Genomic DNA, 27,626 nt, shown 5'->3' with positions numbered 1-27,626 from the left:
TGTTGAAATCCATTCCCTTCCTCCTTAAGACCATTAGCTTCCCCCAGGCATTGAATAATACTTCCAGCTAAGGGTCCTAGCTCCTAGAGTTGCTATGACTGCACCACACACAACTCCATGGGCAGTAATGCTCTAATCAAACCACTGCTGGATCTCATGACAGCTATTTAATTCCCTAATGTTACCATCACCCACTTAAAACTAAGTTACCACTGAGTAGGGTGTCAGGGGATGCACTTTGGATTTCATCATAAGATACTTTCTATGGGAAAAAAACCACCCCAAACCAACAAACTACCTCTGCCACTCAAATGAGTGGTGTGAGTATGTACAAGTGCCCTGACAAACTGGCAAAAAAACCATCTACAGTGTCTCAGTAATATTTTTATCAAGTGAGAGCCACACAGTACCACATCATTTCCACCTCAGACCCAAAAGACTCCAGGGTTCTGGAAACACTCACCAGATGTGTCTTTGGCAAGGAAGAGCAGTAACTAAGGAGTAAGTGTATTGCTCATTCTGAAACAGATATTTATCACGAGGAACAACCCCGTCACTTATTCCTAATAAACCTAGAGAGCTTATTATATTCTCACCACAAAGTAAAAAAAAAAAAAATAAAAATATTTAATTCAGAAAGAAAATGACTCTCAAAGACTAAAAGCCTTTTAAGCCCCTTGCATTAAAGAATGGAGGTAACTCACCAAACCGGAAAGCAGTGACCCAGCAAACATTTTACTGCTGCAAACAGTTTACAGCAAAAATATATGGGAGTTTATTTCCATATAACTTGATGGAAATTCCAACTGCATCCCGGGTGAAAGTAAAGGTTTTTTGGCTTGTTTGGCTTCTGAATTTGCTTTTGTTTTTATGATGAACAGACTTAATAAACACTTCCTAAGCTGTCTGCTGTTCGGAATTCGAAGTCTGAAATAAAACATAAGCACACTACCAGGTCCACTGCTGCTCATCTCACAAACAGCAACAAACCCCACCAACAATTAAACAACAGAATGTTTAATTTATCTAGAGCTTATTTCTAACCCACGGCTCCAATTATAAAGTAACATTTCAGCTCTGTTTGACAACACAGACAGCAAATCTATCTGCCAGTGACAAATAGTCTGTTGATACTCTTTCTCTCCAAAAACATAAAGGAAAAATACAATCACATAACATCTGTAACAATAATTCTTCCACTTCTCTCTGCCAAGTAAAATATACTGTACCATTATGATGAGAGTCCTGGGTCTGCTCATTTCATCGTTGCTCTCCAGTGGCAGAATTTCATGTGACAACTCCTCTCGCCTTCGTCGCCTGCAGATATGTGGACAGTTCCTCTGTACCACAGAACGAAAGGCTTGGAGCAGAACAATGCTGGCAGCACAACCCATATCTGCATCCTGAAGCCTACAAAATAACTTCTATGTTTATGCTATGTTTGAAAAACAGTGGCTCCTTGTCCCTGAAAACAGCCTACAGTGCAGCTGCAGCCAGCTCGCTCTCCAATCGCTTCCTTGAGCTCTGATCATCTGATCACAACCAAATAGCTTGGATGCAGATAGAGGAAAGATTTGATCCGCTGAAACACACGCAATATTACCATGTTTTTTTCTCTCTCTTGCTCCCTCCCTCCCTCCTTGCTTCTCAATTCACACGAGAAAATGCTCTCCTTCTCTTGTACAATCAGCTGCCTACTCTGAGTCCAGTTTCATGGAACTGAAAGTATTAAAATTCCTAGATGGAAAGAGCCAGCTGTTCATTAAACACACACACACACACACAGAGGCATCCACAACAACTGGCAGGATCAGTTTAGACAGCTTCTTTAAAAAGTCACATGTAGGAAAATAGCAAACATCTGGAAAGTTACTAGCTGTCATTATCAGCACTGCTGTTTTTAAAATACTTAGCCTTAGGGTGTTTTGTCACCAGAAAAAAAAAAAAAAAAAAAAGAAAGAAAAAAAAAAAGAGATGTATTTAAGCTTACTGAGGGATTTTTGGCCTGTAATCTTTTCACTTATTGCAATTTTCTGAAACACAGCAAGCTCATTTGAGTTGTAAATGTAACAAGTGGTAAAAAAAACAAGACAGAAATCTGGACTGCTTGGCTCAGCTCATGCTAAAACAGCCACAGCTCAATGAGAAACAGCAGTGTGCAGCTCTGAAATGCCTCTCAATAGTGCAGTTGTTGTGTGTTCCCACACATGCCTGCCTTCCACAGAGTAATACATTTTTATATCTACATAGGAGGCTTGTGCTGAGAAGGGTCTCTGCTGACAGGTTCTTCCACTGATCCAGACACCAATGACCTTCCCAGAAGGGCAAGGGGAAAAAGCATTTTAGGGATGCAGGCAGGGAGAAGCAGCTGCCTGCAGCCAGCAGGAACAACTTCCCTTGCTGGCTCCTGCCTGACAAGTCATTCAAAAAGCAAGTAGGGATGCTCTGAACACACGTGACTGACCTGGAAACACAGCAAGCATTAATGGGAGATAGAGTGAGATAACAGCACTTGAGAGCAAGTCAGCACTAAAAATATCTACAGAAATGGATTTCTCATATACATTAGGAAAGCGAAGGATTTCCAAAAGGGTTTCCAGACAAGTTGCTTTTAAACTAATAAACATAGCTTTATTACATGTGCACCCAAAAAGATGCTTATCTTGCATCAAAAGGCTTTGGTTTCTAATGAAGGCCAGGAGAGTTTTGAAATCAGCTCCCATGGGGGCACAAGCAAATGTCTGATGTCTGTTGATGAGATCTTTACAAATCATACTCCTCACAATCTGAGTCAGGAATTGCAGTGAAAACGTTCCAATGGAATACTTTCTTCTGGTTTGATTAGGGTTTAATTGCTCAGCAATCTGGCAAAGCATTTGCCAGAAAAGCTAAGCCTTTATATTTGCCCTTTAAGAGTGACAAACTCATTGCTATTGTTTTTTACCTTTGTTTCTTTAGAGTGAGCTGCTTCGAGTGCACAGGGGAAATAGTCAGCAGCTCTGACAGGCACAGAACAAGCTCACCCCCAGCTCTGCCAATGCACCAACCCAGCTCTTCCCTGTTGGATCTCACTGAGCACAGATTTCACCTGCTGCCCTGATGTGCCTGCTTGTCCAACAGCATCCCCTGCAGAGGGGGCCTCATCTCATGCTGATTCCTTTGACTTTGCTGAATACCATTCCAAGAGGGCTGTGGCACAGCTGGGTGATGTCTGCATCAAGCTGGCAATCCTGCCTGCTGGTGCTGCTATTGTTTACATTTCCCTCAGTCCCCTTCCTGATCCAGAACTACAACTGACACCCTGGCCACACAGAAGATGCACTTGGCAGCTTGGCAGACCTGGATTCCTACTCCAGTTCCAGCAGCAGCACCAGGGGCCTGGATAAGGTCTGCTGCTGGCTGTTATGGCAACTGCTCTGCTACCTTGGGGGCTGCTGGAACCCATCTCCTGGCTGCAGGGCTGCTGCTTCTGCTCACCAGGGTTTAGTCAGGAGAGCTGGCAGGGATTTTTCTGACGTTTGTTTCCATAGCACAGCCCAACAGTGTCACACATGCGTGTGTGTGTGCGTGTGCCCCTACGTGGAATAGCACCCCAGGGGCTGACCCGAAGCTTTGCTTTGCTCTCTGTGAAGAATCCCATTCTTTTCAGTGGTCTTTGGATCTAATTATTCTCTCCCAGTGGCCCGAGTGACTTCATGACAATTAGATGTGGATTAAGCTATTATTAGATACAAATAGGAATGACACAATCTTGGCTGTCTCTTAGGAGAGAAAAATTACACTTGGTCCAAAAGCAAGCATACTGACAAGCCAAAGCCAGCTAAAAATAGCCTCCAGGCCTTGATCAAAATTCAAGAACTGAAAAAAAAAAAAAACAGCTAATGGAGAGGGGAAAGGAAACCACTGAGGAGCTAAAGAACCCATTCTTCTTTAAGTAAATCTCACAGAACATGAGCTATCACTGGAAAGGAAACCTCTCAGCCCATTAAAATGCCTGGACACATACACAGTATCAACAGCTTTGCTTTTCAAATGTAAGGATCTCATTAGCATACATTATGCTCATACAACAACTATCAACAGTTTTAGTTACTCTTACAGTGAAGCATCAAGCACTATTTTGTGTTAATTAGCACATTAATCCAGAAGCTGAGTTCAGCAAACCCCCCTAGGAAGCAAAATACTCTTCTCTGGGCAAGCATCTCCTTAATTCCCCACTATGAAGACTTCAGCAACAATACTGGGCTAAGGAATACCCACACTGGAAGCCACCCACTCCCCACTCTCTCTCCATTCCTAATCACCACTCATTCCAGCTATGCTACGTAGTGGATATGGTTTATAGGAACAGGCTGGGAAGCAGACAGCTAACTAAAGTCATCTCCAAGCAAAAAGTAACATAAAAAAGAATTGGAGAGGTAAAAGGGTTGTTTTGACTCAGATGAGTTCGGTGACCCAGTGTTCAGCAGCTTCAAGGGAGGGGTCTGTAAATCAGCAAAGCTGTGGCAGAGCATAAGTGGGTCACACTTGTCATGTCTTAGAAAGTCTGGGAGAAGAAATTGGAGTCAAAAGGCATCTGGGTCCTTGAGCTAACAGCTATCTGTCATCCAGCCTCGGCTGAAAGATGCCAGTTTGTAAAGGGGCAGCCAGGGTCTGAAGAGGTAAACTGTCTCTGGCAGTAGCTCTGCAGCAGAGAGCCCAAGCTCTGGGCTATTTCTCTTCCACAATATTCCTGCATTTCTCTTTCTGCAGGCTGTGACTTTCTAGACATTTCCTGACACTCCTGTTTTCTATCTCTTTAGCCCACCATATTAAAAGATGTTTCCCCCAGCTTTTTTTAGTCTATTTATTTTCCTTTCTCTTTGTGTCATTCAAATTCATCTCACCTGAATGAACAAGATATAACCTACTGGTAGTCTGGTCTTCAGCTAAAAGCTTTCAACAGGAAGACAGAAAAAGAGCTCCTAGAGGAGACCCTTTAGTGTGAAGATGACTTCCCAAATAAAACCCCCACCCTTCCAAGCTCACCCCTGCCTGCACCTGCTCATCTGACAAGATGGAAATCATTTTGGTTTTGGTTTTCTTTTGTTGTTCTCCAGAAACCAAGCCCTTCTCCCCAAGATGTGTTTGTGTGACATGCACGGAGAAGTCATGCAGAAGCTCTTGAAGTGTAAGAAACTTCAAGCAGAAGCCCCAGGTCATAAACAGGAACAAAAGACAGCATAATAGTACAAATAACACAAACAGCATTGTTACAGATGATAATGCTCATGCTACCATTACAATTCACCAAAGGATGCCCAAGTATTCAGCTGAGCAAGGTACTTGCTGATGTAAAGTAGGTTTATAGAAAGCTACTGTCAGAGAGAACAATTTATTAGCAGTCTGAACTCCACTAACAGGACCACAGACCTAAACTCAGAGTCAGATCCACCCCGCAAGTCCCAACCATTTCAAAGCATGAATTGCTGCTCTCTTGTGAAGAGCAGAGTGACTCTCACAGTTTTTCAAGGCTATTCCACATCCTAGATAGATCATTCTGGTACAGCTGATGATGAGCAGCTCCCCACAACACATAAGCAATTTAGTAGCAGTGGCTGTAACTCAGCTCCACAAGTAGACCCACAGTTAAACTCCTGTTAAGGTTTACCTTACACAAGGAGCAGGCAAACATTTGCAGCAAGATACAACAACAAAATTACACTCTCCCTTGATGCAACTAAGGATCACCTGCATTTCGGTGAGCTACTGTGTGCATAGGGTAATCTTCATGGCAACCTGCTTGAAAGCCACATTAATTTGCCTCCTTTCCTTGCACATTCCGTGCCTGAGACATAGTGTAAGATCAGACATTTCATTGCACTTTTTCTAAATCTCTGCCTCCTTACAGCAACATGGCAGATACCATGTTTTAGAGGGATCTCTCCCTGCCAGAGAGCCAGCACTCCATTACCACCTCCTGTTCTCTGCCTGCTGCCAGCTTGCTAGTGGACATCTAGAGGACTACGAGAATCCACCTTCAGGAGCTGTCTAACCTTCCAACACAGTTCTGTCCCAAAGCTTTCACATCCAGCCCAGTGGCCTACAAGAAGCTATGCATGGTAGGCTGAACCTCTGCCATCAACTAGCTTGAGAAAAAAACCCAGCAACTTGAAAGTACAGCCAGTGATCAGGTACAAAGCCTATGCATTCACAGTTGCTAAAAGTCATTGGTAGCATCCATGCCTTCCACTTGCAGCATCTCCTCTCAGAGTCATTTAAAAACCCTCATGCAGTGTATATCTGAGCATTGCTTCACAATGCTTACAGATCAGAAACACTGAGGTCTCAAACAGCAGAACAGGCCCAAGGGTCTCACAAAAATGTCTGTGGCAGTGCCAAGTACACAGGCTTTGCATCCCACCAGTTACCCCTTAGTGACCTGGGGAATCAGACGTGTGCTGCAGTGACTGCTCAGTGTGCATCACACACAGCTTTTTCATCTGGACATCCTATTGCCTTCTCTTGAAGCTACACATGAGGAACACAATGCTTAAGTGCACTAAGTTAGTCAGTGTAAACTCCCCACATACAGTTGTAGCTATCCAAGAGGGGCTTAAATAATTCAACCACCTCATTTCTCTTCATTGTACCTTAAAGCAGAAAGCCAGGCTTGTGCCAGTGTAACCTTCAGGAGGTACTCTGCCAGTGCTGCCAGAAAATCCTCGCACCAGCAAGCAGGACTACAGAAAGTGGGTGTATGGCACCCTCTAGGGAGTAGTACATGAAAGACAAATTCACCACCAGGCTCAGATCTCCCTGCTGGATATGACAAGTAACAGATTTAATGACTATGCTTATAAAATCTTCTGCTGGAGAGAGCAAACAAACAAACAAAAAACCAACAACAAAAGCAGCAAAGGCACTAACCAAAACCTGGAAAACGAGTCAGATGTTTTTCACCACAGCTACACAGATTAGAATCAGGATTAGGATTAGAACTGCTGTTTCTAGCTAACCTTTCAAAATATTGCATGGTTCAAATTTCATCGTATTTATGCTTCTGAATACTTGAAGGGTGAGGGTCAGTCTTTTCTCAGTGGTGTCCAGGGACAGGGCACAAGGTAACCAGCACAAACTTGAACACAGGGAGTTCTATCTAAACCTGAGGAGGCACCAATTCACTTGGAGGGTAGCAGAGCACTGAACAGGCTGATCAGAGAGGTGGAGGAGTCTCCTTCTCTGAAGATCTTCAAGACCTGCCTGAACACCTTCCTGTGCAACCTGCTCCAGGCAAACCTGCCCTGGCAGGGGGCTTGGACTAAGTCATCTCCAGACCTCCCTTCCAACCCCTACCATCATCTGATTCTGAGCATGACAAGTTCTACACACGCTTGCCTTCTCAAAGAAAGTGACCACACAAAGGCTGCCAGGGAGCAGGCAACCAGAACTTGTCTCTGTTCTAAGAGCACCCACCCTTGTGCAAACTGGGTGGCAGTGTCTGTCCCAGCTGCAGGGTGCTCAGTGGGGGATACACACCTGAGATGGGAGCAGAGTCAGGGATGCACAAGTGCAGACCCTGGGGCTCCTGGCAGCTCACGCTGCAAAACATCCTCTTCCAACTCTGCTGCTTCTTGGCTTTACCTGCTGAGCTTGGAAACCACCACAGCCAGACACAGGGCAGAAGGAAGAAGTCTGGGAACCAAAGATGCAGTCTCTTCAATATTGCTTTTCTCTTTCATGCTAATATCTGGTGAAAAGTACTTTACAGAAGCTGTGAGCAGTAGTTTTAATTACTACAACACTCTGTGGCCAAAATACTGAGGTTTCCCCCTGTTGGATGTCACAGCAGTTTACCAATGACATCAACATACTGCAACTGTTTAACAAATAAGGAAGCACAGTGATAAAAAATACAGAAGATTTCCATCAGGTTAATTGCAGAACCTGGAGTTGAACCAGGTTCTGAGAAAAGGAATTCTCAGAATATTATCTTCAACCAGAACAATAAATAAACCTAAAACTTGCATGCGAATACTTGCTACATTCTTATTTCCAACTCAGGTGAAGCACCCTGCTGATTTTCAAGTCATTTCTCACTTTGACAGGTAGTTTTCTACAACTACAGCCTTTGTGAAATCAATGGGATTACTTTCAGGTCTTAGATGAAGTAAAATAGGAGAACAGTCCATAGGCACTGATGAAAGCATCTTTCTTTCAATACACTTCAGTGGCTTCTGGATCTAGCAGTGAATGTTCTACAGAGCAGCTAAGAGCATTGTTGTGGTTGCCTTCGCCTTGTACCAGGAAAAATAGACATTTAACTTCATACCAGGAAAAATAGCAACTTGAGTTACAAAGCAATTTTTTGTTTGTTTTCCCAGATGATCTTTTATTACCCCATAGAACTGGAGGAGAATTAGTTGGAGCTACCAAAATCCATTCTTCTTCTGGTAGAGTGTTAAATAAAGACATGTATTGGGATAAGCTCTGGGAAATATTTTCACCAGAAGTTACAGCTAAGGCTGGGCTCACACTTGTAAAGATTTTACAAATAAGCCATAGGAGAAAAATCAGGCACTACCAGGTTCCAAAGAAGAACTGGTGGCAAGCTATTACTGCACACAGCCCCTCAAATGGCTTTATCATCAGCTGGTCCTGTATCCAGAAGACTTCTGTTTCTCTTACCCAGTGGGAGAGAATCTGAAAAAAACTGGCATAGGGAAAAGAAGAGAAAACAAACCAACAAGCCACCACACACCACACTAGCCTGTTTTCACTTTAGCAGGTTATTTTTTGTGACAGAACTTCCAGCTTTAATGTAAAAGTATTGGTCTGTTACCTTGTCAGGGTCCTAAACTTCCATGACATCCAAAAACTCTGAAGACTTTTGTCCAGATGTTTCACAAATCGATTTTAAAGAAAGAAACACAACCAGCTACATAGAAAGCCCCTCTTACCACACAAGAACAAACACATTTTGCATCTGCTGCCCTGGCACCAGCCCTGCCATTGAGGGAAATATTGGGAAGAAAAAAAAAAAGCAACTCTGGACACCAAGAAAGGAAGTCCTTCAGCACGTTCTCCCAATGGGACACTGCATGGCTCTAAGAGAAGTCACCAGCCACTAATGAGGTTTTAAAATAACATATGGCTTTGGATGAGGTGCCATTTGTACAGCAATGTTCTGTGTTAAATGGTCTGAATACGGGTTGAATAGCACAGTGATTTAATAATACCCTTCCTCCATTAAAATAGGATGAAAAGCCTATTAAAACACTGTGAAAACTCTTGTTAACATCCACTAACTTTGGACTGTGGCAAGCTGTGGCTTCTACAGAAATAGAGATGATGTTGCACGTCCTGAAGATGAGATTCCAGCCATTCAAGTTTTTATGACTCTTGTCCAAAGTTAGTACTTCTGTTTAAATACAGGGTAGAAATCCAAAGCAACCAAAAATAGAGACTAGAGTTACTTTCAAACAGAATCTGAAGTAAAGCAGAATTTTAGGACAGTGATATCTTGTTAGAAAATTAATTCCTTACTTCAATTTGCCTCCAGTCCAAGCGAATTACATCTTTCTACTTACATCCCAGCTAGTAACAGATAAAAACCAGAACTGCTCCATAACCAGAACATTTCCAGCCTCTAACTTTTTGAAAAGATGGTATCTCTCTTTTTCAGCTCACAAGAGAGCTTGCAAGGGAAGGTTTCTCTTGGCCTGCTCCTATCTACTAGTACAATTCAAACAACTCACTTGAGTAGGATATAATTCATATGCCTTAAAATTTGAGGTAAGAATTTAAATGAGATAAATGAATTCTCCATTTTTCAATGTTTCTTATATTGTTTGACAAAGAAAAACATTAATTATTTATCCTCCAGAGTGGGGTCAGATACTAAATTAAGAGATCAGGCTTCATCCCCAAATCCTAACTGGTAAAACAAAACAGGTACACACTCCCCTTACCAGATAAACTAAAGAACTAGGACTCTATTGATTGCAAACAGGATAAAACTATTTAGGCAACTCAGTGGCAGCCTGCATGGCACAGGTTGAGCAACTGCCACAAGCAGGATGGAGAGGACACAAGACTTTGCTCTCCTCTGTTTCCCTCACTGGGACCCTGAGGTTGGCACGTGCAGTTCTGCTGACCTGAAGTCTCAGGCTCTCCCAGGGACTGCATTATCTTTTTCCCCAGAATATCACTGTGTCTTACACAAACAGTTCATTTTGATGGCATCTCCACCTAGGCCACAGTTTTCCAGCACAGTCTCTCATTCTTTAATATGTCAGCAGTTAAAATAACCACCTGGAAGCCAAGCACACTTTTATTTTTCTGCATTAATAATGCAAAACCAAAAAACCAACCAACCAAAAAAATAACACAACAACACAAAACTCAGGCCAAAGAGGTTAAGCCAGCTCATCTCCTGCCTCCCAGTTTTGGTAACCTTCCTCTCTCTCTCTCTGAAGTCATATCGACAGGACAAGAGTAGCATCCAACACCTTCTGTCTCTGAGTCAGACTACGTATGTGACAGCATCAGTAGAAATTCCCACCTGGCTCTGCACATGCTGTTCACACAAAGCTTTTGTATTTTCAATCCAAGAACCCCCCTTCCCAACTCCCTCACAAGAATGATGGGCTGTCTGAGGGATCCGGGATTATAGCTGGTGAAAGCATTTCTGGTTATTTTAATAAAATTCTATTTTAAAGCATCAAATGCCATGAAGATAAGAATTTCTGCTAGGAGTTCAGCAGCTGAAAATAAAGGGGGAAGAACTGGAAGCAGTGACCAGTGCCAAAATGATCAACTGCTGATATGACACAGGCATGAGCAGAGTTCAGTGTAGTCCTGGATACAAAGAGAGGTAACTCTAGCAGAAGTAGGACTTAGATTGTTATATTTAAGAGTAACGAGAGGAGTACTCTGGTGGGACATCACTGAGATACACAAACAGGTCTGGCCACCTTAAACCATCAACCAGTTGCAGAAAAGACCTGCTAGCACGAGAAGCCTTATATAGTTGGACTCACTTGGATCAGAGGGCTGACTTGAAAAGCTCCAGAAGTTCCTTCCAAACTAAGTCATTCCATGACTAGGCAAGAAAAACACTTGTTCAGCCTAGGAAACCAGAGCCTGAACTCGTGCCCTGTCTGGGAGAGCCTGAAACACACCTGAAGCAGAAGAGCTGCTCAAGCCAAAGGCCAACACAAAGACAAGAAGAGGATATAACTGGCCATTCAGACCACACCATTTTACTTTGCACTGTTTCAAGCTTAAGAGAGAAATGAGCAAAAGAGGCTCCTGATGAGGCTTCTTTTAGCTCCATGTCAGCTGTATAACCCCTGCTTATTATTTCAAGGCAATTTTGCTTTGAGGCAGGCACCCTATGCAAGGAGTTCAGTCAGGAGCAAGGAACCAAAAGGAACAACCTCATCCCATTTCAGAGTATAAGCTCCTACAACTGCAAAATGAGGCACAAAATGTGGATATTAAGAAAGGAAACCCAAAGTAATATTTGTACACACAAGGCTCAGCAAAAAGTACGGTGCCTCAGGTGCTGATGTCCTCTCACCCCACTCCCCCAAACAGAGCAGCTACAGATGTATCCTTTTATCTGACAAGAAATATCTCACAAGAACAATATGGATTACTTTCACTAGCAATATAATAATGTGGCTTCAGAGCCTTTTTTTCTTATCAGTGCCAAGAACCCAATGGCAGTTTTTCCTAAAATACAGAACCTAGGGATAGGAACTCCGAAATTTCTTCAGACTACAAATATTGAACAAAGCATCTTGAAGTTTTTGTTTGGGTTTGTTTGGTTGGGTTTTGTGTTTGTTTTTTTTTTAACATATATTGCTCAAACAAACAAAAAACCAACCCAAACCAACAAAAAAATCACCACACAAAAAAACCAGACCCCAAAACCAAACCAAATTCTGATAGGTCTAGGGGGAGCAAACCAAGCAGCTTTTCCCCATTTCATCTATGTCCTAACCATGACATTTCTGGGGCTAAAGCAGACAAGGCAAAAAATTAATTTCTACACAGATATCCACCTACACAGAAATCCAAGTGGCATAAACATCAGCCTCCACAGGACAAGTCATTTCACAAAAATGGGATCTGTGGGTATGCAGTGCCAGCTACTATGATACAGTAGATGCTATCCTCCTGATTATTATGGGGCAATGATAAGCCTCCAGACCTTTTATTTTTTAGCAGATCCAGAACTTCAGGGAGGCTGATATTCCCCTTCCTTTCACATTAACCAGAAAGTCCAAGGTGCATAATGGGGCAGTGAGACCACCCATACAACAGCATGCAAACCCCACAAGGTCCCTCAGACCAAGAGACCCCAGTGGATGTTGCAGCCCTTTCAGAAAGGGCATTTCACAGAAATGGGATCTGTGGGTATGCAGTGCCAGCTACTATGATACAGTAGATGCTATCCTCCTGATTATTATGGGGCAATGATAAGCCTCCAGACCTTTTATTTCTTAGCAGATCTAAAACTGCAGGGAGGCTGATATTCCCCTTCCTTTTCCATTAGCCAGAAAGTCCAAGGTGCATAATGGGCCATACAACAACCCATACAACAGCCTGCAAACCCCACAAGTTCCCTCAGACCAAAAGTCCCAAACGGATGTTGCAGCCCTTTCAGAAAGGGCACAGCTGAAGCAACTCATACACAGCTCCTCTGCTACCTCTCAAGCCCCACCTAAGCAACTGCCTGAAAACCAGACCCTTGTCACCATCGAAGGGAAAAAATACCCCGAAAGGCAAAACAAAACAACAGAAAAAGCATCCTGCACTTTCCAGAAGTGGTCTTGCTTTGCTCTTTTCAGAGCACAATAAGATGCTTGCTGTATCAAACTGGGGAACAGCAATTTTAGCATCTCCTAAGGCCCATTGCTGTTCCCTGGCCAGCTTTGCTGTGCAACATGTGTTTCTCATTTCATGTCAGAGTTTCACTCCCTTTCTTTTACACGGACAACAAAAAAGAACAAATTCATACAAAGCCCAAAATTAATGAACCTGTATTGCTGGTATCAATTAACATTCACATCCACAAGGCTCTTTAGTAAACAAAATTAGCAAAACCAACCCAACTGTAAGTTGTTTGGACTGTATTTGTTGAGCTGTAACAAAGTCTCTAAAACCATATGTCTTCTGGTTGGTATTTTAGGCAAAAATCTTTAGCAGAATAATATTTTGATTAGTAACATGTGTTTTGAAAGATTAACACTGAACTCTAAAAGGAGATTAGAATACTAGTAGAAGCTATAAGCTAAATACACATAACTTGCAGTTTTCACTCTCACTGACTGTAATGTCTGGTTGCAAGTAATTTGTTTTCATTATTTAAGTCTTAATCATATCTGCTGTTGACTTACTTTTTAAATTAACTGATACTTGCAAAAAAACTCTGGTCTGGTAGAACCATTTGAGAGCATTACTAAAAAAATAAATAATAAATTGAGCTAGCACATAACAGAAGTGATGCAATTCTCTACAGTATTACAACAGATATCAACTGAACTTCCAAGGGATCTCAGTAATTTTAGGTAGCACCCAAACACTTACCTCTATTTAGTTTTCCAGGGCTTCTCAACCCCAGTAGGAAACAAAGAACAAAGCAGTCAGATAGTGCTATCCCAAAACCTCTAATTACGTGCTCTTACCAATGTATTGATTTATTTCAGGGAAGCAATCAGTTCTCTAATTGTGCTGAACATGCAATTACATTTTTAAATTGATAACCAACTTCCTGGACCACCTCCTTGTACTTCTGCTGCCAGCTGGGCATTCAACAGGCTTAAGTTCTTCTGTGTTTGCAGTTTTTCAGTCGGAATTATTTAAGTAAAAGAGATGTTACGGACTACACACTGGAACTTTAACCCTAAACACCGATTTATTGGTGTATTTTAGGAAGTAAACGTTCTGATTATCTACACTGCCAAAGCTTTTGCTACAGCCTGTGATAATCCAAGTGAATACAGGATGATACATCCAAGTTCCCTTTAAGCATAACCCTTTTTCAGACCTAAGAGAAATATTCCCAATTTTCTTCTAAAATTTTGATAGAAATTAAGATAGAGAGATAGCAGCTGTTCATTTCTGCTGAAATTTACTCCAGCATATAATCAATGCACTATTGGGCCCACATCAGAAGTTAACAAACATTTATCAGTTTGTCTGTCATTTTACAATGGCTTCATGGTTGTAACCAATAGAAGAGCTCTCTCCTGGCCATCATTTATTCCTTTGTCAAGCAGGTGGGCAAATTAGGAAGAGTTAGACCTACAGAAGGGCATATACACACAGCATACAGCAACAGACACTGTCAGGCATAAAGGCAGCCTTGGCTACACTTGCTCTCAGTATCAGTGTCTTAACTCTTGATGTAGTAATGCTGAACTCAACCTGACAACTCTTCTCAAAAGGCCAGGTCAGCCATTTACTTAGGAGAGGGCTGGGGCAGCCAGTGCCATATAGGAGCACCATAAACGAGAGCATTTCATGTGGGAGCCCTGGAGAAGGTGCCCTTCACCCACCAGCACATCTCACCACACTGTGAAGCAGCACCCTCTGGATCAGCATCTGATTTGAACCAAACCACAAGCCTGAATGCCAGCCATAAAAGCCTGCTGCACCCTGGGAGGAGGTACAAGACATCCTGCTGAACCCGGGTTCACACAACTGTCAGCCAAGAGAAACAGGAACAGTGAATGATTAAGGGAGTTTCACATCTATCTTGGTATTCCTGCTACCCTTGGGCTGTACATAACACTTGGGGTTTCAACACACAAGGGTACCACCCATGGCAAGAAAGTAATGGAGAAGATGGATCCATCATCCAACTCCACATGTGTATTTTACCTGGTGAGCTGGGAAGCAAATTGGGACTAAAATTATTGTTTGATTTTGCAGCGTTGAGAACTCAACCCCTATCCTACAATGGGATTTCTGGAAGCTCTAACCTGGTCCAGGAGAACAAACCACACCAGTGAAAGCCCATACTTCAGAGGTAAAGCTAAAAGTTTTGAACTTGACTATACAGAAAGAAATCTGAAGATGTTACACTATAATAGTTATAGTGAATAACTATATAATAATTAACGTTAAATTGTTTTTTTCTCTCTTTTTTTTTTTTTTAATTAGAATCTGCTCAATCTACTTAAAGTAACAAGGATATTTAAATTTGGCTATTATTGACATTGTCTATCCCACTGTAGCAAAAAAACGTTGAATCCCCAGATGGATTAATATTTATGATAAAGTCAACAGAACATCAAACAGAACAGGAAACAGTGTTTCCTGCCAAACTGTCTAAAAGCTGTCCTACTGTTAGCACTTGCATTTGGCTACTTTTGCTTACTATCATCTTTCAGACAGACAAAAAAAAAAATTAAAAATAGAAATACATATCTCATAAGCTGAGCCCATGATAATAGCAATGAGATATTATTATTCCCTAGTCGTGGTTCAATTTCTGTTTAGTTGTGTAACCCTAGAATAGAGAAATAGATTTTGAAATTGTAGTTGTTAGCTAAGGATAGCAGGATCTGTTTGGCAGCCTGGCTATGGAGAACACCTGGAGCTCTGACACAGGTAAAAAGTATCAGACCACTGCCATTCTCCCTTATCTTTTTGGTCTTTTTCAGCATAGAAAATGTTAACACCAATTTGATGAATTATAAGCTTCCAATTAACTCCATGTATTTTTCTTACGAAAAAAAAAAAAAAAAAAAAAAAAAAAAGGAGGAAAATCTTCACAAACAAGAATTAGAGAATGGTGTGTTACTGTGCTAGGCTTTTGGTACTGAAAGCACTCATCTGTGTTAGTACATGAAGTTGTTCAATAAAAACCTAGGATTTAGCTGGACTTAAAAAATTAAGAGACACAAACTCCAAAACATATCACACACACTCAAAGAACAGTGAAAGAAACACTAACAGGCAGATTTCCAGGCACCTTGGATATTAGTGATTCCTTAACAGCCACATTAAAAGACGAGGAAAAATACAACCTTCTTGCCCCAAATATTCCCATTTAATAAAATATACCAACTTCCACTGATTCAAGCCTCCAGACAAATAAAGAGGGAGGAGGGAAAGACAGAAGAAAAATGAAAAAAAAAAAAAGAAACACATGAGAAGGAAGATTCAAATTTGGTTTTGTGGCTTCAGTTTTAATTCTTTTTATTCTTGTATTTTAAACTATTAAGCCACCACACAAATGAAGACTTCTTGGTTTTAATAGTTTCATCCCTTTAACTCAACAGTCAGCTGATGGGAGCCCTTTTGTAAAACTGTGGCTGTTTTATCAGGGCAAAATGGCAAGGTCTACTTTACTTGCTCCTTAACCACCATCTTCCTCTTAGCACCACTCTTAAAGCTCCCTCATCTTTGCACCAGTAGCACACCCAAGGCTGACTGGATGCAACACAAGCTGCATTCAGGGGATGCTGCTAGGCTCAGGTCAGACTCCACACTGATTGGAGCCATGGATGAGCCACTCCACCAAGGAGCATCCCCTCACTGCTGCACCATGCAGGTTTTATACCTCAGCTTTTCAAGCTCCAATTTTAAGTTATTTCCTGGCTACCCATCTTTGCCACACCAACACTTCCTCAAAACAAAAAAACTTGTCATTTTCTAATGGGAATCGCTGCCAGATCCTCTCCCATCAGGAGCTGGGCTCTTCTGAAAAACACACTGGGAAATAGTGGTAGGAAAAAGAAAGCCAGAAGTGTCAGGGAACAAAGTGCAGCAGCTCTTACAGCTCATTCTGGCACATCTCAGTATCCATCAGCATGGAATTTAAATGCCTACTATCCCTGGTCTAAAACCCCAAAACCTCATGCATGCTACAGGAAACAGATGTCAGCTATGGCAGCTAAATACTTACTGCAGTTTATTTAAAAATATGTATAAATCTATTGATGCATTCACACATGAACACATTGCATTGCCTTTCACACCATTCAGAATAGGAAAAGACTAACAGAAATTCTTCAAGGAAACTGAGTTAGGAGAGAAGTTCTTGTTTCAAAGAGTCCCTACCCGTTATTTGCATTGTATTTTATCTACTGAACGTTAATTCAAACGGCAATTACCTATGCAAACCCCTTTGTTTCATATAAAACCTCACACTAAAGCTAGAGGAGAGGCATTTTACCAAACCCAAAACCTTCACACTGAGAGCACAGGGCGAGAGGCAGGGTCAGACAGGACAGCCCAGGACAGCTGCTCAGAGAGAATCCCTGTGAAGAAGTGGCAAGCAGGATTCCTGGAAGAACTGGGTTTTAAGAGGGCATGGATGGCAAACAAAGATAGGGGCCTGACAGACAACTGACATAGTGTTCCCTGCAGACAGAGGGGCATTAACAGAGGTTCCCAGACAAGTGGGAGAAAGACACAAAGAGCAACAAGGGCTGAGGCCTGGAAAGGGCAAGAGCAGCAAAGGAGTGGGTAGATAGGAGAATGACAAACTAAGATAATGTTTAAGAGCAACATAAAAGCCACACTCAGTCAATTTGAAGGGTTTCCATTGCAAGACCAACTTGACAAAAAAAAAAAGACAGATAAACCTCAAACCAAGGCACCTCAGCCTTTGTGTCTGGCTGTACTGCTCATCCTGCTTACTACAACACTTGCAACTTCCACCTGAAGCTCATCTTACCCTTCCTGGAAAGGGACACATAGAAGGCAAAAAGTATTTTCTTGTCAACTTCCCCACCAACCCGGAGCTGTCACTCCTACATTAAAAATATCATCCCACCTTCTTCCATTTCCACATCACTTGGATTTGCTCTGTTTCATGAGCTCCAATTCTTTTCCAGAATCTGCAGAAACATGTGAACACTTGGGTATGTATTTACAATGTAAAAAGAGCAGGAGGTTTCTGAAAGACACCTGAAGAAAAGTTACCAACTACCTACGCTGCAACTTTTTTGGTGTATATTAGGAATTTCCTTATGTTGCTGTTAAACCACGGGTTATTATTTGATCAGGAAAGAGGATAAGCTATTTTTTCCTCATGTATCTTATCAATTTATGTTTGTCAAGCTCTTCCAACTAACTTTCATAACAATTCTTATTGATTCTGAAGGAGTTATGAGGATAAACTCATGAGTCACTGAAGAGACCACTATCATTCAATTCTACTTAATGTTCTGTGACTTACTTTCCATCAGTGTTTAGAACTTGAGCCATTTAATGAAATGGTGTCAGCAGAACTGCAGCACTGTGCAACCGCACAGCTCAAAGAGCAAATCAACTGTTACTCATGCAAAAGGCAATCATAGAATCATACAATGGGCTGGGTTGGGAGGGACCTCAGAGATCACCAAGTCCAACCCTTGATCCACTCCCCCTGTGGTTCCCAGCCCATGGCACTGAGTGCCACATCCAGGCTCTTTTTAAATATCTCCAGGGAGGGAGAATCCACCCCTTCCCTGGGCAGCCCATTCCAATGTCTGATCACACTCTCCAGAAAGAAATTCTTTCTAATGTCCAACCTAAACCTCCCCTGGCACAACTTGAGACCTCTTGTGCCCTCTTGTCTTGCTGAGAGTTGCCTGGGAAAAGAGCCCAACCCCCCCCTGGCTCCAACCTCCTTTCAGGGAGTTGTAGAGAGTGATGAGGTCTCCCCTGAGCCTCCTCTTCTCCAGCCTCAACACCCCCAGCTCCCTCAGCCTCTCCTCACAGGATCTGTGCTCGAGTCCCTTCACCAGCCCAGTTGCCTCCTTTGGACCTGGATGCCTGGAGAGAGATGTGAGCTTTGGAACAGGCAGATGCTTTTGTGTGCCTTGCTTTCAGATGGGACCTCTATGCTCTCAAGTGTCTCATGATGCGAGCCCAGTTCTTTCCCACAAAATACAAGTACACTCCTCAAAATAGGCTGACATACATCAGCCTTTTCAGCACTGGAAAAGCAGTTACATCTAGCAGAAAACATACATTGGCAAGGAATGTATTTAAATTATGACAGTTTAAAAATTAAAATCCACTACAGTTAACAAAAATCAAAGATACTAAAAAGATCTTTTTCCCCCCCTCTTTTGGTATGCCAGACATATCTACTCATTCCAGCTTCATAGCAAATTTTCAACACTACTTCTGCTGCTAACTACTAGCACATTAAAAAAGCAGCTTTTGAAGCTTCCCTCTCCATCATATTCAACTCCATTGCATTCATTAAATTTCATTATATCTACATCATTTAATTTAGGTCAACATGTCAAAGTAACCTAGAATCATGCTCGCTTTAAGTCAGCCAACATTACTCTCTAAACTGAAAATCCCACTTCAGACTCAGTGATAGAATCACCCCCAAACAGCACAGTCAGAAGGGGAGAGCTAAGCTCAGAATTAAGAAAATCACTACAATGCTGACAGTTTATTCTATTTCTCTACAACCCATATACTATCAACTGCACGACAGAAATAGAGGGGAGAAAATCTAGTAGTAAGCTAGTTGTTAATTAATAATGAGTGAATTAGTAGTTAAAATGGAGGGGGTTTTTTGGATTTGAGTCAGCAGAGAGAAAACCTTGCTTCATGGCAGCAACAGCAGAGTCTTGTTGGAGGGAAGCATCCATTCTCCTTTTCCCTAGATTCACCTGGAATACTTGCAACAGTAGCTACAGTTCACACTGCTGCCTGTACAGGAAGAACCCACCCAGGTCAGACAGATCCAGATTTCCTCCTCTGATATATAAAAATATATCAAAATATACAAGCTTAAAGCACATCTACATTGTGTCATCTCAAAACATTCCATTGTGTTCCAAAACATAGTATTTGGGTTTCAACTGAAAAGTAGCACTATGGTACCCAAACAGAAGAGGCTGAATGTTAACTCCCAGAGGAAAAGTTGGGAGGGGAGAGGCCAGGCAAGCATCATCCTCAGTGCTATGAGGGAAATCTTGCCCTGTATTTCTCAAGCACTGTGTAAAATTTAAGACAAAAAAGCAACACTGACATCTGGCCTGCATGTATCATGGGAAAAAATTATACCAGAGCTGACAAATAATCTACCAAGAATATATCTAAGCAAAGGGTTTTGTTGTAATTACATATCACTGACATGAAGAGGAAAAACAAAAACAAAAAAAACCCCACAAACTACTGCATTGTGAGCTCAATCTAAAAAGCAAAGGAGAGGGGAGGGGAGGGAAATAAAAAGTAGAAAGAAACATCCTGAATTTCTTCTGTAAGAACACAGCTCCGGAAGGCTTCACTGCCACACAGTGCCATTTATGCAACTTGTCCAGAAAGGGACAACGTGAGCAGAAGTCATTTACACTAAGCAAGCACACAAAGGACAGCCAGCTCTCAGATTTCTTACATTTTCCAGGAGAGGGAAAAATTTGCCCATGTCAGCAATGAGAATAGCAGGCCAGCCTATGAAACAGCCATGCAAATTATTCAGTTATATGGGGCAGGATGGGGGTGAAAGCAGAGACAATCATTCTAAGGCTCTTACTACAGATTTATCACATCATCTTGGGCAGTTAGGTCCTGGCGGTTTGCTTTTCTTATCAACAAAACCAGGGATGAAGCTGGTACTTGCTAATACAATAATGTGCAGTTGGTATAAAACAGACAGCAAATAGAACCTTGCATCAGAAAGCTATTGCTGAGTTCTGTGAAATGCAGGCAATCCTATCCTGGAAGCATTACCCACACCGCAAGCAAGCCTTTGGTATCTGTGTAATAATCCCATCTGTGTCACTATTTCATAGCTTTTTGACCTTGTGCTAGAACATTTACAAACATGTTTTGACTTCTGGCAGTGACATTTGTGCTGCAGAACTGCCTGTTATAAACCACAACAGTAAAACTTCCCTCTTAATAACCGTGCTCCTCCAAAGCCAGCACAAGACTTACTTTTCCAGACCCTCCTTCTCTTCTACTTCTGTTCATTCCCCCCCTCCCCAGACCCTCCCTTATTTAACCTTGTAAGCAAAGGAAAAAAGTTGATGCAGCTTCTATAAACTGAGAGCATTCTGAATTACTCGAGCTGACTCACTTCCCATGAATTTAATACAAAGAGTCAGTCAAGCGACAGATTCAAGACAACTGGAAAAACAACAATTAAATTTGAGTACCTAGGTCTCCCTACGTACTAAATGACTGCCTGGGGTTGCATATTAAGGGCTTATTTGCACAAGTCATTCACCAACCTGACAAATCTTTCTTGCAGCTCTCTTCATTTCTTTCCTTCGTTTTGTTGTCTTCTTCAGCCTCTCTTTCCCCACAAAGTCTTTTCTCTTTTCCCCCATTTCCTCCAATGCTTTAACTTCTTCTCAACTATTTTCCTCACTTCTGTCTCCACCCCTCCTGAGGCTCTCTTATCTCCTTTTCCTCACTTGGGCATCAATTTAATTTGCAGTGCCAGCCTCAGATGAAGTTCCTAGAATTGCTCAGGACAAGTCTTTGGCCCCTTTGTGTGCCTGCAGAGGAGGGAGCCCAGTGGCTGGGGAATGTGCAAGCCATGCATTCTTGCCCCTGCCCTTTGCTTGGTTTGCCCTTACATCTGGGCTCTGGCAGCCAGCTGAAAATCATCAGATTCTTGTCAGGGCCACACCACTGCAAGTGTCCTTGGGATGCTCCAGCTGAAGAACAGCTCCAAAATGACTCATCAGACACTTAAAAAAATATCCTCAGAAAGGAGACTGCTACTCTCTGTGACTACCTGAAAGGATCCTGTAACAAGGCTGGCCTCTTCTCCCAAGTAAAAAGGAACAGTAGCAGAGGAAACTGCCTCAAGTTGTGCCAGGAGAGGTTTAGGTTGGATATTAAGAAGAATTCCCTCATTTCTAGGGTTTTCAGGCACTGGAACAGGCTGCCCAGGGAAGCAGTGGAGCCCCCATCCATGAAGGTATTTGAGAGATGTGTAGATGTAGTGCATGTGGGACACGATTTAGTGGTGGACTTGGCAGTGTCAGGTTAACTGTCAGACTTGATCATCTTACAGATCTTTTCCAACCAAAATGATTCTATGATTCTACTTGGAAACAATATGGATCCTGTCTTTCAACAGGTTAAGGGACGCTGCACTTATCTTTAAGTAATTAAAGATAAGTTTTGGAATAAAGATTCATCATCACGGTTCACAGGTAAAATACAAACACAAACAAGTTGTTTAATACTTCAGGATTGCCCTGCATTCACATTAGGTTGCTAACAGCTGAAATATGCCTGACAAGTACACTTTGAGCAACCCAAAACTTATACCAAATGCCAAAGCTTGCAAAAGCAGAACCACCAGCTCTAGACTGCAGATAAAGTTCCCCTCTGCCTGTGCCATGAGTAAACTCTCCCTCCACAACCACCAGAATTGGATGAGGCTTTCACTCCATGCACGTGGGTTTAAGATGAATTCACCAGGCTATCCCCTCAGCCTCAAAGAAAACAAGGAAAAAGCCAATATATTAAATCTGCAGGGAAAGAGACAAAAATTTACTAGCTGGCCTGTGAAGACTGCATGTACGTGTATGTACAGCCACAAAGGGTCTGGTTTGTACACAGCACCATGGAATATTTAAATGCCTGTAAAAATGCCTCACATTGGCTCCCCCTGAAGAAACAGGAGACATCAGAATATCCACAAAAGAAAGAACCCTTTCACAGCCCAGTTTGTCTTTGAAATAGTTCATTTAACAATGTAATCTTCTCAAAAAATTATATTTCCAGTGATATTTCATTCATTGGCCCTATTCTTAACATGGAAGACCAATTCAAGCACGGCCATGTAACAAGAAAAAGCTACATGATGCTACAGTACGAACACAGTCACAGCTCTGTTCCTCTTATCCAGGGTACCAAGGCCATGATGGGTGCTCTCTGTCAGGCTGTAAACAACATACACGACTCAAGAGACAACAACACACCCCTGGAGTCCCCAGAAAACCCCCACCAACAGCTCATTACCTACCCAAAACTAGCCATATACAATAACTATAAATACTTCTTTTATAAGTAAAGAACATACAACAGAAACTATGCAATGGAAACAAACGGAGTCTATTATTTCAGCGAGGAATTAGAGCAGCCCCAGGTAAAATAAGAAGGAGAGAAACCCATTTTGTGGGGAAGAAAAAGCCATATAATCCAGCCTTCCACTTGAGAGAGACAGTCAGTACCAGGTCATTGGACACCACAACTCTTTGCTTGGCTGCAGTGTGATGGAAAAAACCTCAGGAAAAAAAAAAAAAAAAAAAAAAAAAAAAAAAAAAGACACTTGGAGCAACAACCCAACTCCAGACTGCTATTAACTTGCTTAAGCATGGAAGAGAGAGGAAGAGCAAGGCCCCCCACAGCTTTTATAAAAACAGTGTCACAAGACTTGATGTAAAGGATGAATACTGCAGCCACCAGTACTTAGCCCAATTAACTGAGATGGGATTATAACAACATAAGGTGAAGTTAGTATTAGCTAAGCAGCTAGCAAGCTGATTTCCAGGAGCACAAACTGCCCCATCCCTATTTTAAAAACTTTCCATGAAATATTGCTGCAGCTAGAAACACAAGTGAAAAACAGACATATCTATCTCCCTTGCTTGCGCACAGCTATTCAGCTTTCCCTGGAAGCAGCAACAAGTATCCATAAAGTAACTTCCAAACAAACCTTTTCTAGTAGAGGAGACAAAGAATTTCTCAACCAAGTTTCAAAATACAATAAATAATTTCTAGAGTATACTGATCTATTTCAGTAACTGGCTTGGTGGGCTGCCTTTTCTACAGGAAATCTTAACCAAGCATTTATGGAAACAACCTGCGGTACTGCTGTGCACCATTAACACCTCACAGTACCACTCCCTTTGCCTGCTGAAGAGTTGGTAATTAATGTAGAATGTTACTTAGCATGAAACACTGCAGCTACTTCCCCCACCAAGATAGCCACATACTTTCCATCCTCAACCTCTGTTTCCACTTTGTCTTTCAGAACACTACACAAGTTCCTCTCATACACCACAGCACCAAATGATAAACATCCTTACTTCTTCTGTTCCCTAGCCCCTGATTACAATGACACTTTTTTCTTTCTACAGATTTTTCTATTGAGGAGTAGAAACTGGTTTTTCCATAATAAATGAATCCATATGAACAAAAGCAAAGGTGAAGTATATATAAGAAAAGGCAATATATTTGAAGACAGCAAAGAGCTAAAGACATAATACAAATAATGTCAAACAGGTGTTTGATCCCCAAACTACAACCAAATTGCTAAGACAGGGATGATCCCCACTGCAGGTGCTGTTACAAATCCTGTTGACAGAGGTACAAGACACAAACAAGCAGTGCCAGAAGGTTTTACACCTTTACACCTGCCTGACCTTGTAGCAGCCAGGTATTTGCAGACTCTTGACATCAGCTGTGCTAATCTTCAGGACACTCCAGCACAAGTCAGATTTAGTATAGCTGGACTATCAGGTACTGATACAACCAGAGCAAGATGTACTGAGAGCCATTACACCTTCTGGAATAGATGACATTATTCTCTTATACAAGAATATCTAGTTCTGGTACAAAAAATTGTCAGTACAACTTCAGCCAGAAATTTCAGGTCCTGTGAGACTTTTCTACAACAGCAACACAACAGCCTCACTGCAAGGGCTGTGCAAGGCACTCAGGCCAGCAGAGGCTCCCTGGAAAACACAGCTCAGCAGACCTGCCAGCCCTGGCACTCTGTGGTATGGATCCAGAGGCAAAGGCTGCTGCCCAAAACAGAAGGTCCCAGCCCCATGAAGCAGCCTCAGTTACAGCTGGGCTGCACGTCCTGGCTAAGGACAAGCAGAGACACCAGTTACAGCTGCCAAGGGGTATTCTGTCTGCTGGTCAAATCTCTTCATTCTTAGTTGATGTAACTAGAAAAGATTTGACCCTCAATATAACAGCTTTGTACTCCAGCATGGCTCCTCAGCATAAGGTATTCAATAAAAATTTGCCTTTCACAGGCAACAGTACTGACAACCCAAAGGAGTATAGTTAAAAGATGGCAACTTCATTAAGTTTCCCAGAACCATACATATTCAACACAGCAAGCAACCCAGACTTCAAAACCATTGTGCCTGCTGGTGAAGAGAACCTAACATCTGGAACTCCCTAAGTGCTCCCACTGAGCAGCATAACTGAAACCAGAATTTGGCCTGGAGTCTTCAGATCTTAACTTCAGTATCTTTAAAAGACCATCTTTGCAGATCTGCCTGCATTTGCCTCAGATATAGCATCAAAAGCCCTGATGAAACCCAGCACCAGTACATTACATCAGTCAACAGGAAGTCAAACTCACAGAAGTAATGGACAATTTCAGCCACCACACAACAGAAGTCTTGATGTTTCAAAGATAGATTGAATCCAATGTGACTCAAATGCAAAAGCAGTAACTAAATACTATATTCTTAAGGTAGCAGCGAAAGATCTGTTAGCAACACCTTAACAATCCATTCTCCTCAAGAGAAACAGACCATAAATTTAGATTTGCTTCATCAAATTTTTTGATTTTTTTTTTTTTTTTTTTTTTTTTGCATTCTTGCACCAGAGACACCGCAGATAAAATAGATTTCTAATATAACTTCATTTATAACACTTGAAGATGCCATTAGGCAACACAATATTTTACCTGGCATCCAAAGTTCAATACAGTCTCTTCGGGGACAACTTCTCAGCTTAATGCATGGGCAGAGCCCAAACCAACCATGATGGTTCCTAGAACACTTCCACCACAACTTCACCACCGTAGTGCATCCTGTTTGACAATGGGCCAAATCCTGATCTCTGTCTGCCCAGAGGGTGGGAGGGTGTAAGTCTTTCAGTAGTACAGCTCCAGAAACACTTGAGGATTTGACAAGAGCCGACTGCACATACAGCCTTTGTGAGGAGTCAGGGGAGACAAGAAAGTTTCTACCAAGTTTTCACATATCAGACGCTTGGAAATGCTTTATGAAAACATTCAAAGCTGACTGCAAAAGCACTGCAAACCTAGGGAGGTAAAGAAACAACTTGCATTTGGTGTACAGACATCCAGGAAACATGAAGTTAGCATCAGCTTCCAAGCAGAGTTGCTGCTTTCCATTTCTAGCGGGCACGGCACCTCAGAAGACAGAAAAAGGCCACCAGCTTTATGGGAACATAGTTTCAAAATTATTTCCCATTGTGTGCAGAGAGAGAGTGCAATGCATTAAAGCATTGGTGTGGAGTAAAGCTGGATGAGTGATAACATTTCACAACTTTCCCTCCTTCAGCTTTCTAGTCTACTTCATGAACTACGCTGCCTGAAAAACTAGAAAAGGAAAATATTTACCTGAATTACATGATTCACAGAGATTATATATGCCTAATCATCTAAAAAGGAGTCAGCTATCTCTCATAACACATAGCTTTAAGTCCAAAGGAATCTTAACATAAAAATGGCTAACAAATGACTCATAAAAGGCTAGTGATTTGGAAAATGCCAGTCAACACTTCTCTGTAAACCCTAACAATTTGCTGTCTGTGCCTGTCAGCCGAGTTCTTACATACATGGATGTAAATGGAAGAGAAAATACAGGCAAAGTAGAGTGGTAGCAGTTTACGTCCCTTTTGTGCTATTCCACTGATGGAGAGACGTGGGGATTGAAGCCTCAAGGAATGCACTTTAGAGCTGATTGCGACTCGGGAGCCCAGGCTCTGTCTTTCTGCGGCACTCTGGGCTTTCCAGGGGAAATCACCAGGAGCGCACACGCATCTCGGTAGTTACGGTTCTGGACCAGCACACGGGCTGGGCAGTACCCAAAACTTACGCGATTGACAACTGCTTGGAGAGCCGGGGGGCTCGGCTCGTCCCGTCCCCCCGGAGCACACCGGGCTCATTTTGGCAGCGATAGCCACGTCTTCGGGTTTCACCTCATCTGCCCGTGCAAAGCTCGTTGGAAATAAAAGAAAACCGGCGAAACTCAAGAGAGGAAGGCAGCCAGCTCCCTCCCGAGAGGCGACAGCCACACCGGCAGCCGCCTGCAGCGCCGAAACGGGAGCTCGGACGGGCGGTACCTGCGGTGAGCGGGGCCACGCACTCTCCCGCAGGCTGCTCCGAGCGCTTCGCACCTGGGCCGGTGCCCGCTGCCCGCCCCACTCACCCGCAGCTGGAGCCGCCCGCTGGCGGCGGCGGCGGCGGCCGAGGCCGCGCTGTTCCGCTGCTCCGCCGCCTGCCCCGGCCGCAGGAGGCTCCGCGTGAAGCGCCGCGTCCGCTCGCCGGCCATGGGCGCCGGCAGCCCCGCGCCTTGGCCGCCGCTCCCCGCCCGGGCCCCGGCCCCGGCGCCGTCAGGAAGCGGAACTGAGGGGGGGTTCCCTCCCGCTCCCCCCGCGCGGGGGAGGTGTGCGGAGCGGGGGCCTCCTGCGGCCGCCAAGTTCGCTGCCCCTCCCCGGGGGAGCGTCGCCTCCCCGCAGCCTTCGTTGGCCATGTGCACCGGGTGCCGGACCCAGGACAGAACGGCCCCGCTCCCGCAGCTCCGGGGCGGCTGCGCGCCGGGGAAAGGGAGGGGGGCGGAGAGGGGTGTGTGATGGGGGCCACCGGAGGGGGCCGGGGGAACGGGGTGCAAGGGGGACGACGGGGCAGTCCTGCGCCACAGCCCTCTGCGTGA

General features: G+C 43.0%; 1 protein-coding gene across 8 annotated transcripts in view; it reads right to left on the bottom strand.

Moving 5' to 3' along the window:
* The window catches only part of DOCK10 (dedicator of cytokinesis 10), a 155,276-nt gene extending 127,964 nt beyond the window's left edge, over window positions 1-27,312 (bottom strand). For 3 of the 8 annotated variants that reach the window (XM_071751789.1, XM_071751785.1, XM_071751787.1), the window contains exon 1: window positions 1,230-1,589. In XM_071751789.1, the coding sequence (XP_071607890.1) occupies window positions 1,230-1,394 (165 nt within the window). In that variant the 5' untranslated portion in view covers window positions 1,395-1,589. Of the gene's footprint in view, window positions 1-1,229; window positions 1,590-27,122 lie in introns of those variants that run through there. The other 5 variants (XM_071751783.1, XM_071751784.1, XM_071751790.1 and 2 more) reach the window with 4 other exon arrangements.
* Window positions 27,313-27,626: the final 314 nt, after the last annotated feature.

This window comes from Heliangelus exortis, chromosome 9 (genome assembly GCF_036169615.1).
Source record: "Heliangelus exortis chromosome 9, bHelExo1.hap1, whole genome shotgun sequence".
In the NCBI taxonomy this organism is placed as follows: domain Eukaryota; kingdom Metazoa; phylum Chordata; class Aves; order Apodiformes; family Trochilidae; genus Heliangelus; species Heliangelus exortis.
This window is presented reverse-complemented; position numbering and strand designations above follow the sequence as displayed.